Source organism: Patella vulgata, chromosome 3 (assembly GCF_932274485.2).
Source record: "Patella vulgata chromosome 3, xgPatVulg1.2, whole genome shotgun sequence".
Classification (NCBI taxonomy): Eukaryota; Metazoa; Mollusca; class Gastropoda; family Patellidae; genus Patella; species Patella vulgata.
In genome coordinates this window covers 71,175,042-71,196,775 of record NC_065881.2, presented here as the reverse complement: position 1 = coordinate 71,196,775, position 21,734 = coordinate 71,175,042, and the positions used below count along the sequence as shown (strand labels likewise).

The window sequence follows — 21,734 nt, the reverse complement described above, 5'->3', positions numbered from 1 at the left end:
ATACTAAATAAATGTCAACCATTGGACAATGGCAAGAAACTGCCCACGTTTTCTTTCGTACAATGTAAATGAAATAATGAAAGAAACACATTATTTATTAGAACCTATAAAAAGGAGTCAAGCCTGTGAAATGTGGGTTAACGTCCTACTTTTCTACACTTACCGAATTAACGAAGTCCAAGAAATACAATACAAAACGATACCGTTGTAATGGTATTTAAAATGTTAGCATTGTCCATGGAAAACATTTGGATCATTGATCATTAATGATCTTTAAGGATTTGTTTATTTAGGACGAATATACAGGCATGTCATGCAGTAACTGACAATTAAATATATATTTAATTTTGTAACTATTTTGCTCATCCATTTCTAGGAACAACCTTAATTTTGTAACTGAAGAATTAAAAAATCCGCAAAGGTATGTTATATTAATAGTATTTTTGGACCAGACACTGGGCCCCAACCAAGAGTCCATCTTTAGCAAAACGCCGAAGGTTTCACCAATTCAAGTTCAATGATCCTTGGACCATTGCGCGCCGATTGAAAGACGTCGATTTGTGATATGACGCCAAATTTGCCAAGACGGCTGTGCGCTTTCTGATCCTTAATACCCCCTGTACTTGTTTATCCTACAGTAACATCATAATCATGTTTGTTAGTTATATCTGCACTTTTATACCACTACCAAAACAAATGTCTTATAACCAAAGCAACGATAATTTCTATGTTACTTCCAGGAATCTTCCATTGTCTATTGGTCTTGGAATACCGCTGACAACTATATGTTATATTCTAGTCAACATTGGTTATTTTAGTGTTATATCAAAAGAAGAACTTCTTTTATCAGACGCTGTTGCCATGGTAAGAACAATTTGTGAAATTGATAGACGGTGTACCAGTATTTACTTTGAATGAGGTTGCCACTAGGATTTTTCATCTCGAAAAAGTGATATTTCCTGTGCAAGTGTATCAAAAGTTAATCACTGTTGTATGATATGGCATAGAAATATTTTTTAAATTTTTGTAAGGTGAATTCCCCCCACAATTATGTGGGCCGTATTCAACATACTGATCAAAGATCTGTGACATTTGAGACAATGGCCGCTTTTTAAGGGTAGGCTATAATATGTACAATAATCTTCTGAAATATGTTAATATATACTAAACAGCAAAAAGAACGTCAGTACGATTTCAAAATCAGAGAGCCACTTTAATCAAATCATTCTAGAAAACGGCTTACTAAATGGATCAAAGCAATTTTTTGTGAACAGTATGTTGACACATTAGAGATTAATTCTTCACAATTCCAAGACATTACGAGAAGTGTTAGAGTCTGTACACAGTCTATACATCAGTATCTGGTGTGTCCACGGTGAGTGTCAATAACAGCAGCGCAGCGTCTGTACATGGAGTGGACCAGACGATTGATGAACGCCATTGGCACCTGGAACCACACTCTCAGAAAAGCCTGGTGCAATCCATCGGCTGTTTTTGGTCTCATCTGAATTTCATCCCAAAGATGTTTAATCGGGTTTAAGTCCGGTCTAAGGGCTGGGCAGTGCATAACGTTGACACCGTTCTGCTGTAGAAAGTCACGAGTAACTCTGGCAGTGTGGGCACGGGCGTTGTCATGCTGGAAAACTTTGTTTCGATGACGTGCGAAATGTGATATGACGTGGGGTCTGAGAGCTTGATCGATGTAGCGCACTGCTGTGATCCCGCCTCCTCTCCTTGGACCAAGATTTTGGAACACCACAGGACCCACTGGCCGATTTCACCCCAAACAATCATGCTTGGACCTCCCCATGAGTCTCGTTCCATGACACATTGGTCAGAATAACGCTGGCCATGTCGATGCCATATTCTGGTCCTGCCATCTGCAGTTGATACGCAATACCGACTCTCATCTGTGAACAGAACAGTTCTCCATTGCCTGTGTCCCCAGTTCAAGTGTTGTTGTGCAAACTGTAGACGTTCACGTCGATGGCGGGGGGTGAGGATCGGTTCACGGTAAGGTCTACGGCAATGGATGTTCTCTCTGGTGAGACGTCGGCGCTCTGTATCGGTACTGATGGGTCTTCCTTGTGTTCCTACTGTCTGACGTGCTGTCCCAGATGCCTGTGTGAAGGAATTCTGCACGTGCTGTCGCACAATATGGCGGTCTTGTCGCCTTGTGGTAACCCTTGGTCTACCAGTTCGGGGCGATCATCCGTTGTGTCGGTGGTCCGAAAGCGTTGCTGAAGCCTGCAGATGGTCCGAACATTGGCCTGGAAGTGATTGGCAACGGCTTGGGCAGTGTGGCCAGCGTCGAGTCTTTCAAGCGCCTGGTTCCTCTGAGGTGTCGTAAGTCGTGACATGCTGCTGACGTTGTAGTGTGAATGATTCATCCAGGTATGGGGGTGCATTTTATAGGGCTGGTCCCGGTGAACAGCACGTGCAGCATGAGTTACATGAAAATCATAGAGAACACATTACCATCTCAGAAGTCAGGTTGCGTTTTTGAGAACATTTCCTGGGTTCAATTCTGTGTTTGCGAAGGAGTCTTATTGCTCAGTAAAGTTGGAGATGTGGTCACAAATATACAATAAAAACATTTGGCAAGTTTTATGCAATGCGTCTATTCAGAGTAACATACCACCCTGGCGTTTCTTTTGCTGCTTAGTACTTAATTTCATCAACCTCTATTGCAATATTAAAATATTACTCGACTCCAGTTCTGTAGTGCTATTTTGGAGTTCTTTCCTTTTATTTTCACCGTAATTCTTCTAAGTTATCTTTGAGTGCTTTATAAAAGCGATCGGCGATCTATATTATGATAAACCAGGTGTGTAGATCTTCATATTTTGGTATGGGTTTATACTATGAATTCTAGGTTTGTTTTTACCAATGGAAGAATTCACACATTCGCGGTTAGATCTATTTGATGAGGCCAACTGGAACTATCCTTGACACTATTCATTACCGGAAAACATTATACATCATATACGGAGAACAGCACGTAATGAAAACGGGGTGAAACCGAGAATGTTATTTAAATGTACAAATCGGTATTTATAATAAAATGGTATCTTAGGAGTTAACTATATACACTACTGTTACTAATAACAATTAAAGAGGAAAGATTAAAATATTAAAGACACTTCAATAATTAAAGTGAGCGATTATCAGAAATATAAGAATCATAGAAATCTTTAATTGAATGGATGAATAATGAACGAACGGATTATTGAAAGAATGAAATAGAAACAGTTTATAGATATATCACCATTATAATACTACCAAGATGTTTACTGTTTTCAGACATGGTCTGTAAAGGTAATTGGTATATTATCGTGGTTTATGCCAATATTCGTCGTCTTGTCGTGTTTTGGAGCAGCTAATGGTTCTTTGTTTGCTAGTGGTAGACTGTGTTTAGTTGCAGCTAGAGATGGACATCTACCACAAGTTTTATCTTATATACATATTAACAGACGTACACCAGTTCCATCACTTATATTTACAGTAAGGTTGTCAACATTATTTTCTACTGTTTGGGACTTTAAGTTTTTAATATGTGTTTCATGGAAGCAGAAGGGTTTAAAAATGACCAAAATACAATTAAATCATATAGTCGTGGACCTCGATGGAACGAAAAAAAAAATATTCGAGATAAAAGAAATCGGGGAGTCCATATCCGACAAAGTGGTGCCGCCATCTCGAGTTTTTAGCTGAGAAAAGCATATTTGATTCAGTCAAACAGGGTCACATACTACATGTCGTTATCCAGATATTATTTTTTTTATACACTTACGATAAAAATACAATTTCGATGAATCAGCAAATCAGACTTTGTTTTATACATGTATACAGGGGTCAAGTTTCCTGTGTCTTCTAAATAATTAGTCCTAATATTTTTAGGAATCTGAAACATTATACTAGGGTGTTTCATCGGGAGACATATTTTTTGCACTGACTAATGAATTTGGGAAGTTTTTGAAATGGTAATCCCTGAACCAGAGCTCCAATTTATGCTTTTTTTGGGGGGTACCTTTCAGAAAGGGTAATTTTTAGTGTTTGTCTGTGTTTTCAGACGATTGTCGCCATCTTGTTAATTTTACCAAGTGATCTCGGAATGTTGATTGGATTTTTTGGTTTCACTGCCTGGATATTTTATGGTTTAACAGCAGCCTCGCTTCTAGTCCTTAGGTATACCAGTCCAGACATCAAACGACCATATAAGGTAATGACCAAATTGGGTGAAGGCGAATTAGTTATTAAGGGATAAACAGTGAGAACACAAATTATCTTTACGGGTTATGATTATACGTGGCAACTGTACACCATTAATTCCCCCCATTGACTATAATGTTAATTCTCGTTTCTTTAATCGGCTCTTACTGTTTTCTAAAACTTTCTACCACAGATAGAGCAGATTTTAGAAACCTCCAGCTCAAAAGCATGTATTATGTTCACCATGGAAATCTTGAGTGAACTGACTGGAAGTAGCATACTAATAAACCTTGTAAATTAACTACATGGTTTTAGGGAATTTATGCAGTCCCGGGTCCAAGATGGAACTGAAATGGGGTTTAACGTCCTACTGTTCTTTTACACATAAACCAATATGCACACGGAGCCGCATGCCAGACCTTCCGCCCTGCACCACTTACATCGGGGAACCACGCTGGAAAATCCTGATGAATTTTCTCGGCCAACACAGGGACCGAGCACGGAACCTGCTGGTTAGCGAGCCAGTATCTTACTCAGTGGGCCACCGCGGCTCCTGGACCACGATGGAGACAATGTCAAGTTTCATGTGAGGAGTTCTGGGGGATTAACCGAGAATTGTATAAATCAGAAGCATACATGTATAGGACTGGAGAGGAGTGAGGTCAAAACCGTGTCAATGCTTCGCACATTTGTTTGTTCTACGTCATTTCGAGGAATGCAGGAGATGGTCACTCCCACCCCAACTATTCCAACGCCTCCGTTCTCACTATTGGAATGCATGATTTCGCAATGATATTTGCAGGGTTATTACCCCGATCATCTAAACCTTGCAAACACTCTATATTTCAGAGGTCTTTTAGGCTGTATTATAAACTTGCCGATTGGCATTGTTTGGCTTGACCCACGGAGGTACTTTATAGCAATTCAAAGTTGTGCAATGTATTTTCGACCCTGTCACAGAAACTGTGTAAGTGTAAGGGGCAACCATATATCAGAATTCAGGCGTGCCCATCAATATTATACATAGGCCTAGGTTTAGCCCAGTCGTTTTAGAATTGAATGGTTTGAATTCTTGAACACGTCTGGTTTCAAAATTATTCATGATTTTAATGTATGTTTCAGGTACCAATCATCATTCCAATATTTGTGGTTTTAGCTTCGATTTATCTAGTGTTAGCCCCGATTATCATGTTACCCAAATTGGAATATTTCTATGCCATATTGTTTATATTAAGTGGATTGCTACTGTATTTTCCAATGGTATATAATAAATGTCATCCTAAATGGTTTGGTAAGCAGCACAACCTTCGAAATATTATTGTATTCGTTTTTTAAATGTTTTACATGATCATAGTGATGTTTCGTGAGGAAGTAACTCTGCCTGTGACCACAAGGTTTTCTTTTACCCAGCTGCATATGGTGACGGGCGTCGTGCATGATTCAGTATATGCTTACCCTTTCTAAATTCACGATACCACTTTTCATTTGGAGAGTTAACATACCTAACGAATTTTGTTGAACTAATTATGAGAAAAATTATACTCAAGGTAGTGTTTTATTATATTTAAAAACACTTAAAGCCTGTGCATCAGGCCCGGAGCCAGCTGGGGACAAGGGAGGGGGGCAATGCTCTCTGAAAAAAATGTTTTGCCCCCCCCCCAAAAAAAAATTTGCCGGCCATAGCTCTAAAATACCTACTGTAGACTGTGCCGTGTTTGCCCCCATAAAAACTTCACTGCCCCTCCGCAGTCAGAAAGCTGGCTACGGGCCGGCTGTGCATCCTAGTAAATATAAATCGACGACAGAGCGAAAATACCTCATTCTAGATAATATATGATATTTTCAATCTTTATCGGGAAATATTTTCGGTGTATATTTTATGGCATTTGTTTTATATAGGCCTACAGCTGGGTATAAGAGCATTTTCGATTGAGGATTATTTGCTTATGGTTGTATTTATCGGGCTTTTTCGCCGTTTAATTTGTCGGGCTCTATGGTGATCGCCGTAAACTGGTGTAGTTGTCGCTGACCAATAACCACGTACATGAACTGCCACAAGGAATGTCAATGATAAATAGAGAATCTCCTAACAGTCTTTTTTAATATCAAAAAATATCAACTTAAGTCGATTACTTTATCGACGAGTGTTGATATTTTTCGTTTGATATCAAAAAAGACAAGTAGAAGATTTTATTTTATCACACAACCCTTTCTTACACGCACAAATAAATAAATTTGATTCTTTGGATATACATCAAATTCATATAGATATCGCTCAGTATAGAATATGAAAGTTATCACACAAACGATATCTTCCGTAGAATCTGTTATTGGGTAATAAACCCCTTTATAATATATCACTTTCGTCTTCATTTGCCCCGTTGGTGAAGAAAAGTAGGCCGCTAAACTCCATTTCATTCATTCATTTATTTCTCTTACAGAGGGCGTGTCTAGATGGTTACAGAAACTTTTTGTTATTCTACCAGAACAATGCCATGCGAAATGTAGTTGATACCGATTATTAGAGATATGGCGTCAAATATAATAATCAACTTAGAATGTGAAATAAATGACCTTTTTATAAATGAATTGTTTGAACGACAAAGAGATCAAGAATATTGTATTTGAAGTTGATTGTAATATCAGTAGTCCATGAATCGGGCGGGAAATTGTATTTTCCCCGGTTTCCTGTTTGTTGCCTTGAACATTGTCATTCTACAAAAAAATATTTCAAGTCACAAACCTCAGACAAATAAATATTGGACGCTGAAGGATTGATATGCTAGTGTAAATGGTTGTCATCATAATGTTCATTTGTCTGTGGTGATGGTCCCAAAGTTGTAAGATGTGTTATATATGCTACAAATAGTGTCAGTTTATAAATGTATTTGCATGATGTTCTTTATGGTCGATTCCATGCAATAAAGTTTTTTACTTATTTAGTAAGAGTTATCTTCCTCTGCCATTACAGCGATAACTTCATTTGTATTCTTCCTGTGAAAGTTTCATTTATACGATCTCGTGGAAATTCTTCTACATAATAGTTGTTTAAGAAATATTATTCCGGGATTATTCCCTGGTGGGGAAATGCCTCGTCTACTTAAACAGGTATTGTACAAGAGCTACATCTGCCCATTGCAGGTCCTTCCTTATGTTAAATAAATTATTCATTAGACATTAATAAACCTATCAAGACAATAATTAAATCTCGATGCCTTGTTATTATCTTAACAACGGTAGCAGTGACAATCAAGACTATACCGTTCTGCTAACGACGATTTTGGCTACTCTAAGATATTATTAATGTTATCATATTCTGTAAGTTTCATTGAAATCGGTTGGTAATTGCGGTCGTGCCACATGAAATGTGTGGTAACCTGATATTTCGGAAACCGCTTACCGGAAGTGGCGGAAACTTCGCACACTATTAATGTAATAATAATCTGCAAGTTTCATTGAAATCAGTTGGTAATTGCGGTCTGTAGCAGTGCCACATGAATTGTGTGGTAACCTGATATCTCGGAAACCGCTAACCGGAAGTGGTCGGAATTTTGGCTACTCTGAGATATTATTAATGTTATCACATTCTGTAAGTTTCATGAATATCGGTTTATAATTCTGCAATCGTGTCACATGAAATGTGTAGTAACCTGATATCTCTGGGATCTTATTATTGTAATCATAACCTGCAAGTTTCATTGAAATCGGATGGTAATTGCGGTCTCTAGCCATGCACATGAAATGTCTGGTAACCTGATATCTCGGAAACCGCTAACCGGACGTGGTCGAGATTTTGGCTTCTTTGTGATATTATTAATGTTGTCATATTCTATAAGTTTCATTGATATCGGTTGATAATTGCGGTCTGCAGTCGTGCGGTGCCACATGAAATATGTGGTAACCTTTAATTATATCTCGGAAACACTAACCGGAAGTGACCGCAACTTTGTCTAATCTGAGATATTATTAATGTAATTATGATCAGAAAGTTTCATTGAAATCAGTTGGTGCTTGTAGCCTGCAATCGTGCCACATGAAATGTGTAGCAAATACGATGTCTCTGAAACTGCTGACTGGAAGTGGTCGAAATTTTGGCTACTCCGAGATATTATTAATGTTACCGTAATCGGTAAGTTTCATTGAAATTGGTTGACAATTGTGGTACGGTGACTTATGTGGCAAATAGCCTCCGAATTGTTTTGAAGCATTTGAATTGGAAAGGATGAGCCCTGTCGATGTTCACCATTCTAGGACTTTCAGTTGCAAGGGTATATTAGGTTTCTGATCCGATTTTTGGAAGGCTAATGCCTCATCAGATTTGGTCCGTGATTATCGTAGCTGTATGTTGGCGTATTTCCATATATAATGTTCTTAATGCTTAACTTGTAATCTTATTAAATCAGTTTTATTTGAAGGGTGGATATTGCAAAATTTTGTATCCGGTTGTTATAATTTATTTTAAACTGGAAAGAACCCCATCTTTCAAAATGTATAAATCAATGGAAACAACCAAAAATGTTTCTATCATTTGCATTTTATTTATGTATATCATCAATATGATGTATCCTTGTTAGTGGCCTACATAATATAATAATATCACACAAAGTTTGACACAAAGATATCAAAAATGTATATATCTAGTATAATTAAGTAGACTTTGCAATATCAATCAATAACAATATATAACAATTATAAAAAAAAACAAAGAAATAAAAACAACTGAAATTCTTGGACAAAAAATTATATCCAAGAACATTTTTTATTTTATCAAACTTATCCATCATTATTTAAGTCCTAGAGGGTTTGGTATGAAACCCCTTCTTTACCCTCCCACAATTTAAAACAAATTATACCCATTAAATTTGGTTTAAATCCAGAAAGGGGTTGTTTAAGGGAAGAAGACATAAAAGTGCGAACATGTCTAAAAATTTGTCCCTTAAGGGTGCATGTGCCCTGCGCCACCCGTATCAACTTCTGTTTAACAAATCTGAATAAGCACCACTACTAAATTTGGTTGAAATCTATCAATTGTTAGATGAAATAGGTTACCTAGAAGGTCTGGGATATGACATTGTCTTTTAGAGCCATTATTCTGATGAGCTAAAGAGATGGAACAATTAATTTTGATGAAATAATAATATTAATGTATGAAAATGCTGAATTTTGTTCTTTATATAGTAATATAAAACATAATATTGCGTCCAAATGTTTGTGGAAAGAAATGAATTATCGTTCCAGTGCCTACAGATGATTATAAGCAAAATAAAGATGGCAGCGCGAACTCAATAGAAAACAGTGTAAACTTCAAGTGGCTACAGATTATGTTGGGACTGATTAACTTAAATCCTTACTGGTAGAACTACTTTTTATTCTTCATGATTTGAAAGTCTACATTAGCCATTTAATCTGTATTCTTGAATATTGAGCCTTTATTACTGGTACTTAAGAGATTTAATACTGAATTAAGCAATTAAACAACATTTCAAAAGTAAACAACTATACACTTTTACCCCAAGGAAGACTTCCCTGCATTTCACCCTGTATTCCATGTTACTGAGCAGGGTTAACATGCTTGTGGCATTGCTGCCCTTATTGTCTTGAGCAATGAACAAACCAGCTAATCATAAATTTAATTTCTCCTCTTTTTAGATCATACATACATGTTTGGCTTTAAGGGAATACTATTTAGCACTATTAATTATCATTTGGCATCAGCGCAAAAATAAATAATACCCTGTTCTCCTTGCATAATATAATTCGAATTAACAACAACAGTTTGACTTGATCGCAAGAAACTTGCAGTGTGAATGTTTGCTTGCTGGTAGTTCTTAATCAAGTAGACTGAGTCATGCGAATATGTGTGGTACCTCCATGAACTAGTATACAGTCCTGCAATATGAAGAGCTAATTGAGGCAGTCCCTGGAATAGTAGTTTCTGACGGTTTCAGGCAGGATAGGGATATCCCAGTCTAAAATATATATCACTCTTTTCTTTATTTCTGCAAAGAACTTGGGGCCACTTGGGTAGTCACTATTTACATGTACCAAGTGCTAAAGGGTTGAAATTGTAAATTCAAATTAACATTACCATGACAACGCGATTGGATTAAAAAATACCAATAGAAATATCCATTGACATGGTAGTTGCCACTTATGGAATTTGGTGATCCTGTTTCTTTCTTTTTCTTCATTGGATTGTCTTTTGTTTATCAACACTGAATTTCATAATAGATGTGTGTTTTGGTTAGCCATTATTAACTTAAAGATCGCATTCGATTGGGACATATAATAAATCATAAAATTCGATTGGGGCATATAATAAATAACATACAATTGGGACTTTTAATAAATAATAAGAATGCTAATTACCGGTAAAATAACAAAACAAAACAAAAATAAATCTAAGTCCTCTTTAGAGGGATCACAAAACATAATCTTTATGACCATAAATTGATTTTGAATAGTATCAACAATCAAATAAATGCCTTCCTTCTAAATTGCAGTTTTCTAAAAAAAAAAAAGAAATAAAAAGACAATTACTCCATTACTAAAAATAAAATCTGACAAGAGCTCAAAGTCCTCTAGGAATCATAATTGTGAAATCGCAAAATAATATTAATGTTATGATTGTTACATAAAATATTTCGAGTTCAATATCACAACAAACAATTAAATGCATTCTAAATTGAAATGTTTTCAAAAAATCAACCAACGATAAGGCCATATAAAAAAAAATATTCCGTTTCTCAGTACTCCAGTGTCACTTAAAAAGAGCCGCATGACCCATTTTTATTTCAATAAATATAAACAGTTCCATTCATTATGGCACATAAGTATTATCCCTTAGATACAGGAAGTAACTCTATAAAAAAACAAGACACAAAGACTATTAAGAATAGGCCAACAAACCATTAAGTAATTATCATTAGGATTTGTTTGGCTTCTTGTTCTGCCCCATGCTAACACTTTGGTCTTAAGAGCGATCAAGGGCCATAACTCTTGCAGCAATTATTGGAAATCGTTGTATAGGCTTCTTCATGACATGACCTAGAACAGTGTGTATAAATTTAAAGTCAATCAGATATCAACTTTAGACTCTCGAGCATCCACAAGCAATTGTGGACAGAGGGGGTCGACAACAATATACAACCACTTTTCAATGTGAATGTATAAAATGGAATAAATGTACCATATGCTCAACTATCAAATAAGCAACCATGTTTTTGGCAATCATAAATGACACTAGATAATCATATATTTCTATAAACAACATGATGAGATAATGCATTGCCTTGAAATGAGATATTTATGAGAACACAAAATAAAAACACAAAAACAAAAACCTCCCTCCCTCGTTAGATTTTTAAGGAATGATTGTCTGAGAGCAAGAATATTTTTTTTTGTTTGGCCTAATTATTTAAACAAAAATCCGCCCCCCCACCCCACATGTCAATATCACAAAACTCATCTTTATAGACTATCAACTTTACATTACAGTACAGCAAGACATTCATTCTTAATCAACTTTACTTTACTGTACAAGAAGACATTTATTCTTAATCAACTTCACAACTTTATTGTAGATATCTTGTTGGTAAATATTAATATTTACTAAATTAGTAGAAATCTAATCATCTGCTCATTTTTCTATCACTGTAAAAAAATTATATTTAAATAACCTCTGCACATGACATATGCTAGATTTCACAATTTGGCACAAAATATTAAGTCAGTTAACCAAATTATTTGTTTAAGCATTTGTCTGTTTTCATTATAAAAATAATAATCTGTATCGATAATTTTTGAAACAACTTAACCCAATGGATGAAACGTAAGTCTTGGATAGAATAACTTGTAAAGTTTCGTCTGATTAAAATCCTCGTAGTCTCCATGATAGAAATCAGGAACATTGTGCGGACAATATATGAATGTCTGATTCCCAAAATTCTGGCTTTCGAAATAATAAGTAGTATTGAGCATGTCCACATCATTTTTTGTTAAGTTGTGCTCTTGTGGATCCATTAAAAGCTCATGGATGTAAGTCAGATTAAAATCATGTCCATGCATCAAAACACAATGTTGATGTGCAGTAAACTCTTTTAGGTATTCATGAATAACGATGCCAATTATTAAAAATATCAAACAACACACAAATGGAATCAGGCGGATGAGAATTAGGCGTCTTTTTCTATTGTATTCAGATTCCATGTATTCTGTATCGTTACTATTAATACTGTTTAAACTGGGACTTTCTGTTAACAAGAGATGATCAGCTTCTATCAACTGTTGATTATCTTCTCCTTCTGAAACCGTACATTCATCTGTAAAACATAAATCATAATAATACAATTTACTTTAAAGATTTATTATGTAGGAGCTAAATCTTCCTAAAGCAGGTCTGTTTTCTAGCTTCAAATCTTATATAAATTGTTAATAAGACTATATTGAATTCTCCAGTCCATCTCGGAGGGCTTAGATATTAAAAAGAAAAAAAAATTGCCATTTAATCATTTAACGATAAACTAGATAATTGAGACTTTGTTTATTATCGCAGCAATGGTATTTGACAATCAAGATGTTCTTGTCAAAAATTCAAAAACACATAACTTTGTTCAGAATAAAGAAATTTGACTGAAATTCTGTTATATAAACAACAAAATAAGTTAGGAATCAATCTACATTTGGTTTCAAGTCAGAAAATTATAAAAAAAACAAAACAAAAAACAGAAATTTCCTAGCCAGGGTAAACTAAAACGAGGAGAGTGATTTATCATTGGCAAATGTTTAAAACCTTCCTGTTGAAACAAAACAGCATAAAATCAATGTGACCCCTGGTTGATAGTTTTAGGATTGGATGACATTTGGTACAAATGATGATTTGACTGATGGTATATGACTTGTGATATGACTAATTTTAAAGATTGTAGGACTGATGTTTGGTACAAATGATGATTTGACTGATGTATGACTTGTGATTTGACTAATAATTCTGAAGATTGTAGAACTGATGTTTGATTTGTTCGACAGAGATATGTAGTTTTGATTGATAGTATGACTTTGACTGATGGTAAGACTGACAATCGATCAGCTTAACTGATGATTTGGTATCTCACATGTCTGTAACATAATCCTGCAATTCTTCTAATGAAGGCTGCATATATTGATGTAGAAAATACAGTACCATTTTTTTAAATTTATTTTGGAGTAACACTGAATTTAAAAGAAAAATGATATGGAGATATTATATTATTATATATTTACCTTGTACTCCATCTATTTTTGTAGTTTTAACTCCAGCTCTTAAAGAGGCCTGAAAAACAAACAATTATATATCATGTGTAAATATTTCGGTAATGAAAACTCCAGCTCTTAAAGAGGCCTGAAAAACAAACAATTATATATCATGTGTAAATATTTCGGTAATGAAAAATATGCGAAACAGCAACTTTATCAAAGTAAACAAGACTGTCACAGCCTGTTGCTATGCAAGATACACGAGCAATCATTGTCATTTTTAGAGTGTTTACAAGGTTTCAATGACATGGTCAATAATTGAACAATTCCAGCTTGATTCAACACATGACAATCTTTGAAATTTTTTTTTTTTTTTTTACTTTGACACTGTCACAGCCTGTTGCTATGTAAGATACGCAAGCAATCATTGTCATTTTTAGAGTGTTTACAAGGTTTCAATGACAAGGCCAATAATTGAACAATTCCGGCTTGTTTCAACATGTGACAATCTTTGAAAGTTTTTTTTTACAGTGATGGAAACATTTCAATACACATAAGCGGTTCAAAAACCTAAATCATAAATCAGAGTATGTTTGCACTGATGATTTTGCTGATAAGACAACATATGATCTGAAGAAAATTTGTAGAATTACTGGAAATTATATTAGTACACGGTAAAACCAAACGTTGAAATATGCTCTCTCAAAGTTCCCTCTGCATTGCCTTATAGGCCAAAGCAACTACATTGGAACAAATCTAAATAAGCAACACCCCAGGAACATATTTATCGAAATTTACCTTGTCCATTTGGAGCCATGTAACTTTATTTAAATTAATCTTGAGATGATTCACCCAATCAATATGGTTAAATCCATCAAATGGTTACAGAGAAGAAGTCCTATCTAATTTAAATTGCCCTGCCCCACCCCTAACTGTGAACAATTGGAATAAACACCATACAGAGAACATTTCCAGCAAGTTAAAACCACAAAAAATAGCACAATCTAATTGCATCTTCCACAAACCTGTGGGGATCTAGCAACTTTATATGAACAACCTTGAATAACTACAATGTGAGCAACATTCATAAATTATTATGAGAATTTTAAAGAGATTAAATATGTCCTTTTGTGATGCGCCTGTCTTGCTCATTTGATACCATTACTTACCATCACAGAACCTACTATTATTTATTTACAAGTATTGAATGAATTACCGTTTTAGATTCTTCAACCCAGTTTAAAAAAGAAATCTTAATAAAAAATGAAATACACTGGAATGTACTACCAAAACATATACCCCACCAAGCTCCTGAAATAAACGATTAAGTTGTTTAATAAAAACATATGGATAACATATAGACAGGTTTTTCATCGGAATAAAGAAATTAGAACCACAACATTCATGATTATTATGTTTAGATGTATAAGTTACATATCATGAAGCAAAACAACATTCTAAAAGCTGTAGTTCTTTACACATAGCTTTGCTAGGCAATATGTAACACACTGAATGGCACGTTTGAGATTTGTGGTGTCAAGGGCAATAACTATGTATAAAATTGATGGGCATGTTTCAAAGAGAAAATCTCTGAAAAAATATCAGTTTGCGACTACATAATTAAATTGTTTCTGCTTTTGACTGGTTACCCACCCCCCTAGAAATAATAAAAAACAAGCCAACAGTGAGGCTGATGTCCCCCGCCGAAAAGGAAAATAATTAGAGGACACATATAAATTTATCACAAATTATCTTTTACAAAGTATTGAACAATCAAACAGTATATCTTTACTTATAGTCTAACAATCAAAGTAAGAGAGTTATTGTTTTCCAAAGTCTCGACCAATCAAATTGCGTATCGCTCTGCTTACCCTGAGCAGAAAATGCTCATTATCAAACTTAGTCAAGGTATTACTGTAATGAAACTATACACCAAGTTTCATCAATCTCACTTAATTAGAACTAAAGTTATCGTGTCCCAAAGCATCAACCAATCAAATTGCTTATCTCTGCTTACCCTAAGCGGAAAATGCTCATCTTCGAACTCCATCAAGGCATTGACCTAATCAACACATACACCAAGTTTGAACATTCTAGCTCAATTAGGAAGAGAGTTATCGTGCCCCAAGTAACAACCAATCAAATTGCTGCTTACCCTGAGCAGAAAATGCTCATTATCAAACTTAGTCAAGGTATTACTGTAATGAAACTATACACCAAGTTTCATCAATCTCACTTAATTAGAACTAAAGTTATCGTGTCCCAAAGCATCAACCAATCAAATTGTTTATCTCTGCTTACCCTAAGCGGAAAATGCTCATCTTCGAACTCCATCAAGGCATTGACCTAATCAACACATACACCAAGTTTGAACATTCTAGCTCAATTAGGAAGAGAGTTATCGTGCCCCAAAGTATCAACCAATCAAATTGCTTATCTCTGCTTACCCTAAGCGGAAAATGCTCATCTTCGAACTCCATCAAGGCATTGACCTAATAAACACATACACCAAGTTTGAACATTCTAGCTCAATTAAAAGTTATCGTGTCCCAAAGCATCAACCAATCAAATTGCTTATCTCTGCTTACCCTAAGCGGAAAATGCTCATCTTCGAACTCCATCAAGGCATTGACCTAATCAACACATACACCAAGTTTGAACATTCTAGCCCAATTAGGAAGAGAGTTATCGTGTCCCAAAGCATCAACCAATCAAATTGCTTATCTCTGCTTACCCTAAGCGGAAAATGCTCATCTTCGAACTCCATCAAGGCATTGACCTAATAAACACATACACCAAGTTTGAACATTCTAGCTCAATTAGGAAGAGAGTTATTGTGTCCCAAAAAGTGTGACGGACAGACAGACGGACGGACAGACGGACAGACAGACGGACAGACAGACGGACAGACAGACGGGACAGACAGACGGACAGACAGACGGACGAACCCATTTTAATAGTCCCCTGCTTTCTTCGAAAGGCGGGGGACAAAAAACTCTTGTAGAGCGATTATACTGCAGACTGATAGATACATGGATCAGCTCAAAATGGTGAATATGAATTTACCTGCTGTACCAAGTGATGTATAAAATATAAGTACTATAGCTATAGGAAGACCAACAATATAATATGCTATAAGATTTACAACTGCTCCAAATCTCTGTTGTCCTGTACCTCTTAATACTCCTGATGCTACACCCTATTCAAAATATTCAAATAAAAGTTAATATTTTAATAGAGTAGTACCAGATTTTATATTAATATGTATCCACTTATATAAGTGAGATTAGGTATACAAAGAAACAATCTCATTAAAATACAGATCTATATTTCGTTTCGTTTTTTTATACTTTCGATGGCCTACACTACATGAAGATCTGACCTGCTGTAGCAGTAGGTCGTGTCAGAGGTCATACGAGCGGCTTTTGACCCTATGATGTCAGACATTTGATTAACCAATCGGCATTGATGTTACTAATGGATTACCCAGAGTTCCGTGCAAAACATGCCTAAAACTTGCCGTAACAGACCGTTTCATAGGCTAATAGCTCACATCATTCAGAACAGGTCAATGTTAACAACTCTGCCAGATCCTAGTGTAGTAAAGACAAGTACAATGAAATTTTGAACTATAAAAACGAAAGGAAATAGGATCTGTGTTTTAATCAGATTGGCAAAGAAAATGCCAAAATAAACATATATAAGTGAGATTAGGCATACAAAGATTATGCCAAATTAAACATGTGGCCCATTTACCTTGTATGAAAGTTTCAGCTCACAATATAAACTCTTATAATATGAAATAAGGCCATATCAAAACCATTTTTTTTTCTCTAGAATATATCTAGGATGGCTCCTTTAAATAATGCATGTTGGGTCCTAATGATCTCAGGGCATGTCTATTGCACAATAACACCCCTCTAAATTCTAATCTCCTAAATGACTTACTTCTAAAGCATCAGCTACATGAAACACTGCCAATATCAGGAGAAGATTAGAAGTTAGATCTATTACATCTCTGAAAAGAGAGAAACGGTTCACAATTCACACTATATTAAATTCAAGATTTAGACTACAAAACGATAACACAGTGTACTCAGCATTGAGTTGAAGTCCACAGAAACATTGGTGTCCAGATAAAATTCCCCGTTCCCAATGTTAGTAAATCCAACAATTCTTCAAATCGAACTATTTTTAAATTTTACTTAAAGAAAATGAAATAAAATGAAATAGGGTTTCACGTCCTACTCCGACAGGGTTATGAGGGAAATTTTGTCCGGACAGCAGTGCTACGGTATACTCTTACATCGAATTCCAACTGGTAAGGGATCTATTACGTGCACGACAATGTGTACAGGGGACTTCGGTTTTTGGTACCAACCAAATGACTAGACAGTATCACAACATTTATTTTATCTACGTACCTGTCTTGTGTAAAACATAACGGTATCAAGTCTTTAAAACTACACAAAAGTATCGCATCAAATATAGCTATAAAAACTGAAAAAGTAAAACAATACATTTTTGGTGGTCATTTATCAGAAATTAATTGATATAAAAAAAATTCACAGTTAAAACAAATTCGGAATTAAGTCAAAGAAGTTTAAAAAGACAGTCATCAGTAAGTTCACAAGATCCTAGAAAGGGCAATAACTCTAAAAGTAATTAACGGACATTGTTAAAATGCGATCAGATTGTTTGTAAAAAAGAAGCAGAAGATATGATAACTTTTGTCATTGGTGCATTTATAAAATTCTACAAAGTTTTAATAATCTATATAAATTCTAATTAGATCAAATAACATTATTTTACAAAGTAATCAAGGGCAATAACTCTTAGAATTATTTTCAGAACAGATTGTCCTTAACATTACCCTTGAATGACATTTGGAAGTGGAGTTATAACATTCAAAATAACCCAACTTTATAGATTTAATAGTTCTTAGTTTATTACATTCAATGTTTTAACACTCTTACAGATAAAGATTACATGTAAGAGTTTTAAATGTTGCATGTAATAAACTAAGAATTAGTACACCCATAAAGTTGAGTTATTATCAATGCTTTAAAATATCCATTAATAACATCAATACTTACAAGTAAATGAAACTATAACATGAGCTGAGTTAGCAGCCATTTGATGTAATCCTTCTCCTAGTAAATTACCAACTCGAACACATGCTGATTGAGCTAATCCTAACGGTGTCTACAAATATACAATTAAAATAATAACAAACACACATACAAACAATCAATATAACAACAAACAAGTCAATAATAAACTGATACATTCCCCACCTCAATCCCAAAATAATAAGCAGAAAATGTTCATTAGCCAGCTTTGTCAAAATATTGATGTATTGAACCTATATACAAAGCTTCACCAATCCCCCACAATTAGAAGCATGTTCTAAAATCTTTGCCAATGAAATTGCCTTTCTATGCTTAGCCTAAGATGAAAATACTCATCATCCAACCCAGTCAAGATATTCACAACATCTAAACCAAGTTTCATCATTCTACTTCAATTAGAAGCAGATTTCCAAAAAGTGTGACCGACAGACAGATAGCTACTTAGCAAAAGTAGATAATACTCTTCAACGAACCCAGTCAAGATATTCACCTGACTAACATCAACGTCAAGTTTAAATTTTCTACCTCAATTAATCAATTATTGTTTTCCAAAAGGTCTGATGGACAGCTGCTTATCCTGAGCAGAAATTCACCTAATGAACACTTACACCAAGTTTGAACATTCTACCTCACTTACAAGCAGACTTATTGTGTCCCAAAGTCTCGACCAATAAAATTGCTTATCTCTGCTTAGCCTGAGAGAGTACACTATGTTCAAACATACTAGGTCAGAATAATTAGGGTAATTGTGTCCCAAAAAGTATGATGGATAGACAGACAGACAAACCATTTTAACAGTCCCTGCTTTCTTTGGAAGGTAGAGGACAACAAATATACAAACTAAACAGCAACAACCTGCATCTTATCTGAACTAATGTCCAGTAACAAAATAGAGAAACAAAATAAACACAGTTGGTATCAATTTTTATACAAAGAATCATATCGCAGACATATCGCCCTTCTTCGTGGTAAGCAGCATTTTCCGAGAGCTATTTTTTTTTTAAGGCAAAACCGGTTATTTTTTTTTTTTTTAGTTTTTCTAAATTAAATCTGACTGGTTTAAAAGTCCCATATTTTCTTTCGAATAAGAACAAATCCTTACATAATGCAGAATTTATGGAAACTTATTGGGTGATAACTCCAACTTAACCGCAAAATACATCAATTGAAAAAAAATAGTCAAGAACTCTCATCTGTAAAGTGAGCTAAATATACATCTGCATCAAATATATGGGCATATAAAAATCGTATTGTCCTATGAAAAATTAAGTTAGTGTTGAAATCAATTCTGGATTATCTGTTATTGGTAAATAATAATTACCTACCATAAACATAATGGCAGCCATTTGATATAAAATAGAATGCGCTGCTAACGATGTGGTTCCTAATGTACCTGCAAACAAAAATACAAAATATTTAATTAAAAAATTAAATATTTCAAGGGAGATAATAAGTGGTAAAAATTGTGCAATATTATCTCCCCTTAGACCACGAATATGAAGCCACTGTTACCTTAGTAACGAAAAGAACTTGTACAAATGTTTTCTTATGAGCTCTTGATTACAGAGAGAGATTTTCTTGGTAACTTTTTTACCTTTTTATGTACTTATTTCAGAAATAACAAAAAGCATTAAAACAATGTAGATGATAGATATACTACCTGCTAAAAAGACTAGGACTTCAAAAGACCACCATTCTAGACATAACATTAACATGCCAGGAAAAGCAAGACTCATATATAACTTCCAACCCTCCAGGCACTTCCAAGATAATCCTGAAAGATATAATAATCTAATTTCCATCCAAGTTCTTTCACTCCTCGAATGTAAAATTCAAATATTCAAAGACAAACCAGGGGTTTATCAGGCTTCCTATTACGATCATCTGTAGCAAATATGTCATAAATTTAGACAAAAGCAGTCAAATAAGTTTGTGATTTGCAAAAGCTTCTGAATTTCAATTGGGTCAGCCTTTAATCCATATAAACAATCTGACCAATCCAATGAGAACCTTTCAAAGATTAATTATGGCAGGAAAAATAATTCAAAATATGAGCAGAAAGATAACTAGGCCCTTGTAACTAGTGGTATTCTGCAAGGGAGCGTGTTAGAAGAACCTGTTTTAATCATTTGTTTTATAAATGATTTGCAAGGTATTCTTATCTTGAGCTGTGAGATATATGCGGACAATACAAAAAAGTTCAGATGCGTTGACAGGGATTAATCAATGACATCTTGCATGAGGACATCTATCTGGTTGACTGTAGCGTAAAGTGGCATTAGGGGTTTCGGCTTCCTATAAAATTTAGATACTCACCCAAATGTCCTATCCCTCTTTACTTAGCTTTTAAGTTTTTAGGACCTTGAAGTAAAATAACATAACATACCCGACCATGTAGCTCTGTAAATTTTTGTTACTTTAATGTAAACAATATGTAGAATACCACTAGTCCAAAACCCTAGACTCAATGCTGCACCAGCTCCTCTAAAAAAACATGGATTAAAACATATATCTTTATTCTCAGGAAATGATACCGTGAAATATTTAAAATAAAAATATTAAACAGATTTTTCATTTTAATGGTGCTATTGAATTTTAAGATGCACCAGATCAGCCAGTTAAATAAATTTTGGTGCTTGAATTGAAAATGCTAGAAAGTGATAAAAAGACTTTATTATTAAATAGTTAATTATTGTCTAATTGTTTTTTTTTTTTTAAATGTCTGTAAATTCAATGAAATTAGAGACCCTTTGCATCGGTATGAAAACGAACACTCATTACGGGTTGACGTTACAAGTACACACGAATCAATGACGTTTTCGTTTTCGTACCGATGCGAAGGTGCCTCTTATTATAAAGAAATCAAACTTGATTTACCTGACACCAAGTTTCCACCAGTATATAAACATAGCATGATATACAGCAGTTAATAGGTTTGTTATAATACCTATTATAAGACTAGGTATAACTATACTCTGTAATATAACATGATATACAGCAGTAAGTAAGTTTGTTATAATACATATTATAGGACTAGGTATAACTATACTCTGTAATATAATATGATATACAGCAGTTATTAGGTTTGTTATAATACCTACTATAAAACTAGGTACCTCTGTAATATAATATGATATACAGCAGTTATTAGGTTTG

The 21,734-nt window shown here is 34.7% G+C and overlaps 2 protein-coding genes across 2 annotated transcripts in view; one reads left to right on the top strand and one right to left on the bottom strand.

Moving 5' to 3' along the window:
• Positions 1-9,024, top strand: part of LOC126815125 (b(0,+)-type amino acid transporter 1) — a 28,159-nt gene extending 19,135 nt beyond the window's left edge. Inside the window, exons 7-12 of the mRNA XM_056099314.1 lie at positions 377-421; positions 741-864; positions 3,304-3,504; positions 4,073-4,222; positions 5,335-5,503; positions 9,005-9,024. Of these exons, the coding sequence (XP_055955289.1) occupies positions 377-421; positions 741-864; positions 3,304-3,504; positions 4,073-4,222; positions 5,335-5,503; positions 9,005-9,024 (709 nt within the window). The remainder of the gene's footprint in view (positions 1-376; positions 422-740; positions 865-3,303; positions 3,505-4,072; positions 4,223-5,334; positions 5,504-9,004) is intronic.
• On the bottom strand, positions 8,785-20,394 carry LOC126815593 (multidrug and toxin extrusion protein 1). The gene is made up of 9 exons (XM_050541306.2): positions 20,239-20,394; positions 19,904-19,971; positions 18,543-18,651; positions 17,871-17,946; positions 17,395-17,464; positions 16,513-16,645; positions 14,663-14,757; positions 13,474-13,522; positions 8,785-12,533 (listed from the first exon to the last, which is right to left on the bottom strand). Exons 1-9 carry the CDS (start codon positions 20,378-20,380, stop codon positions 12,025-12,027), a joined length of 1,251 nt encoding a protein of 416 aa, XP_050397263.2. The 5' UTR covers positions 20,381-20,394; the 3' UTR covers positions 8,785-12,024.
• Positions 20,395-21,734: the final 1,340 nt, after the last annotated feature.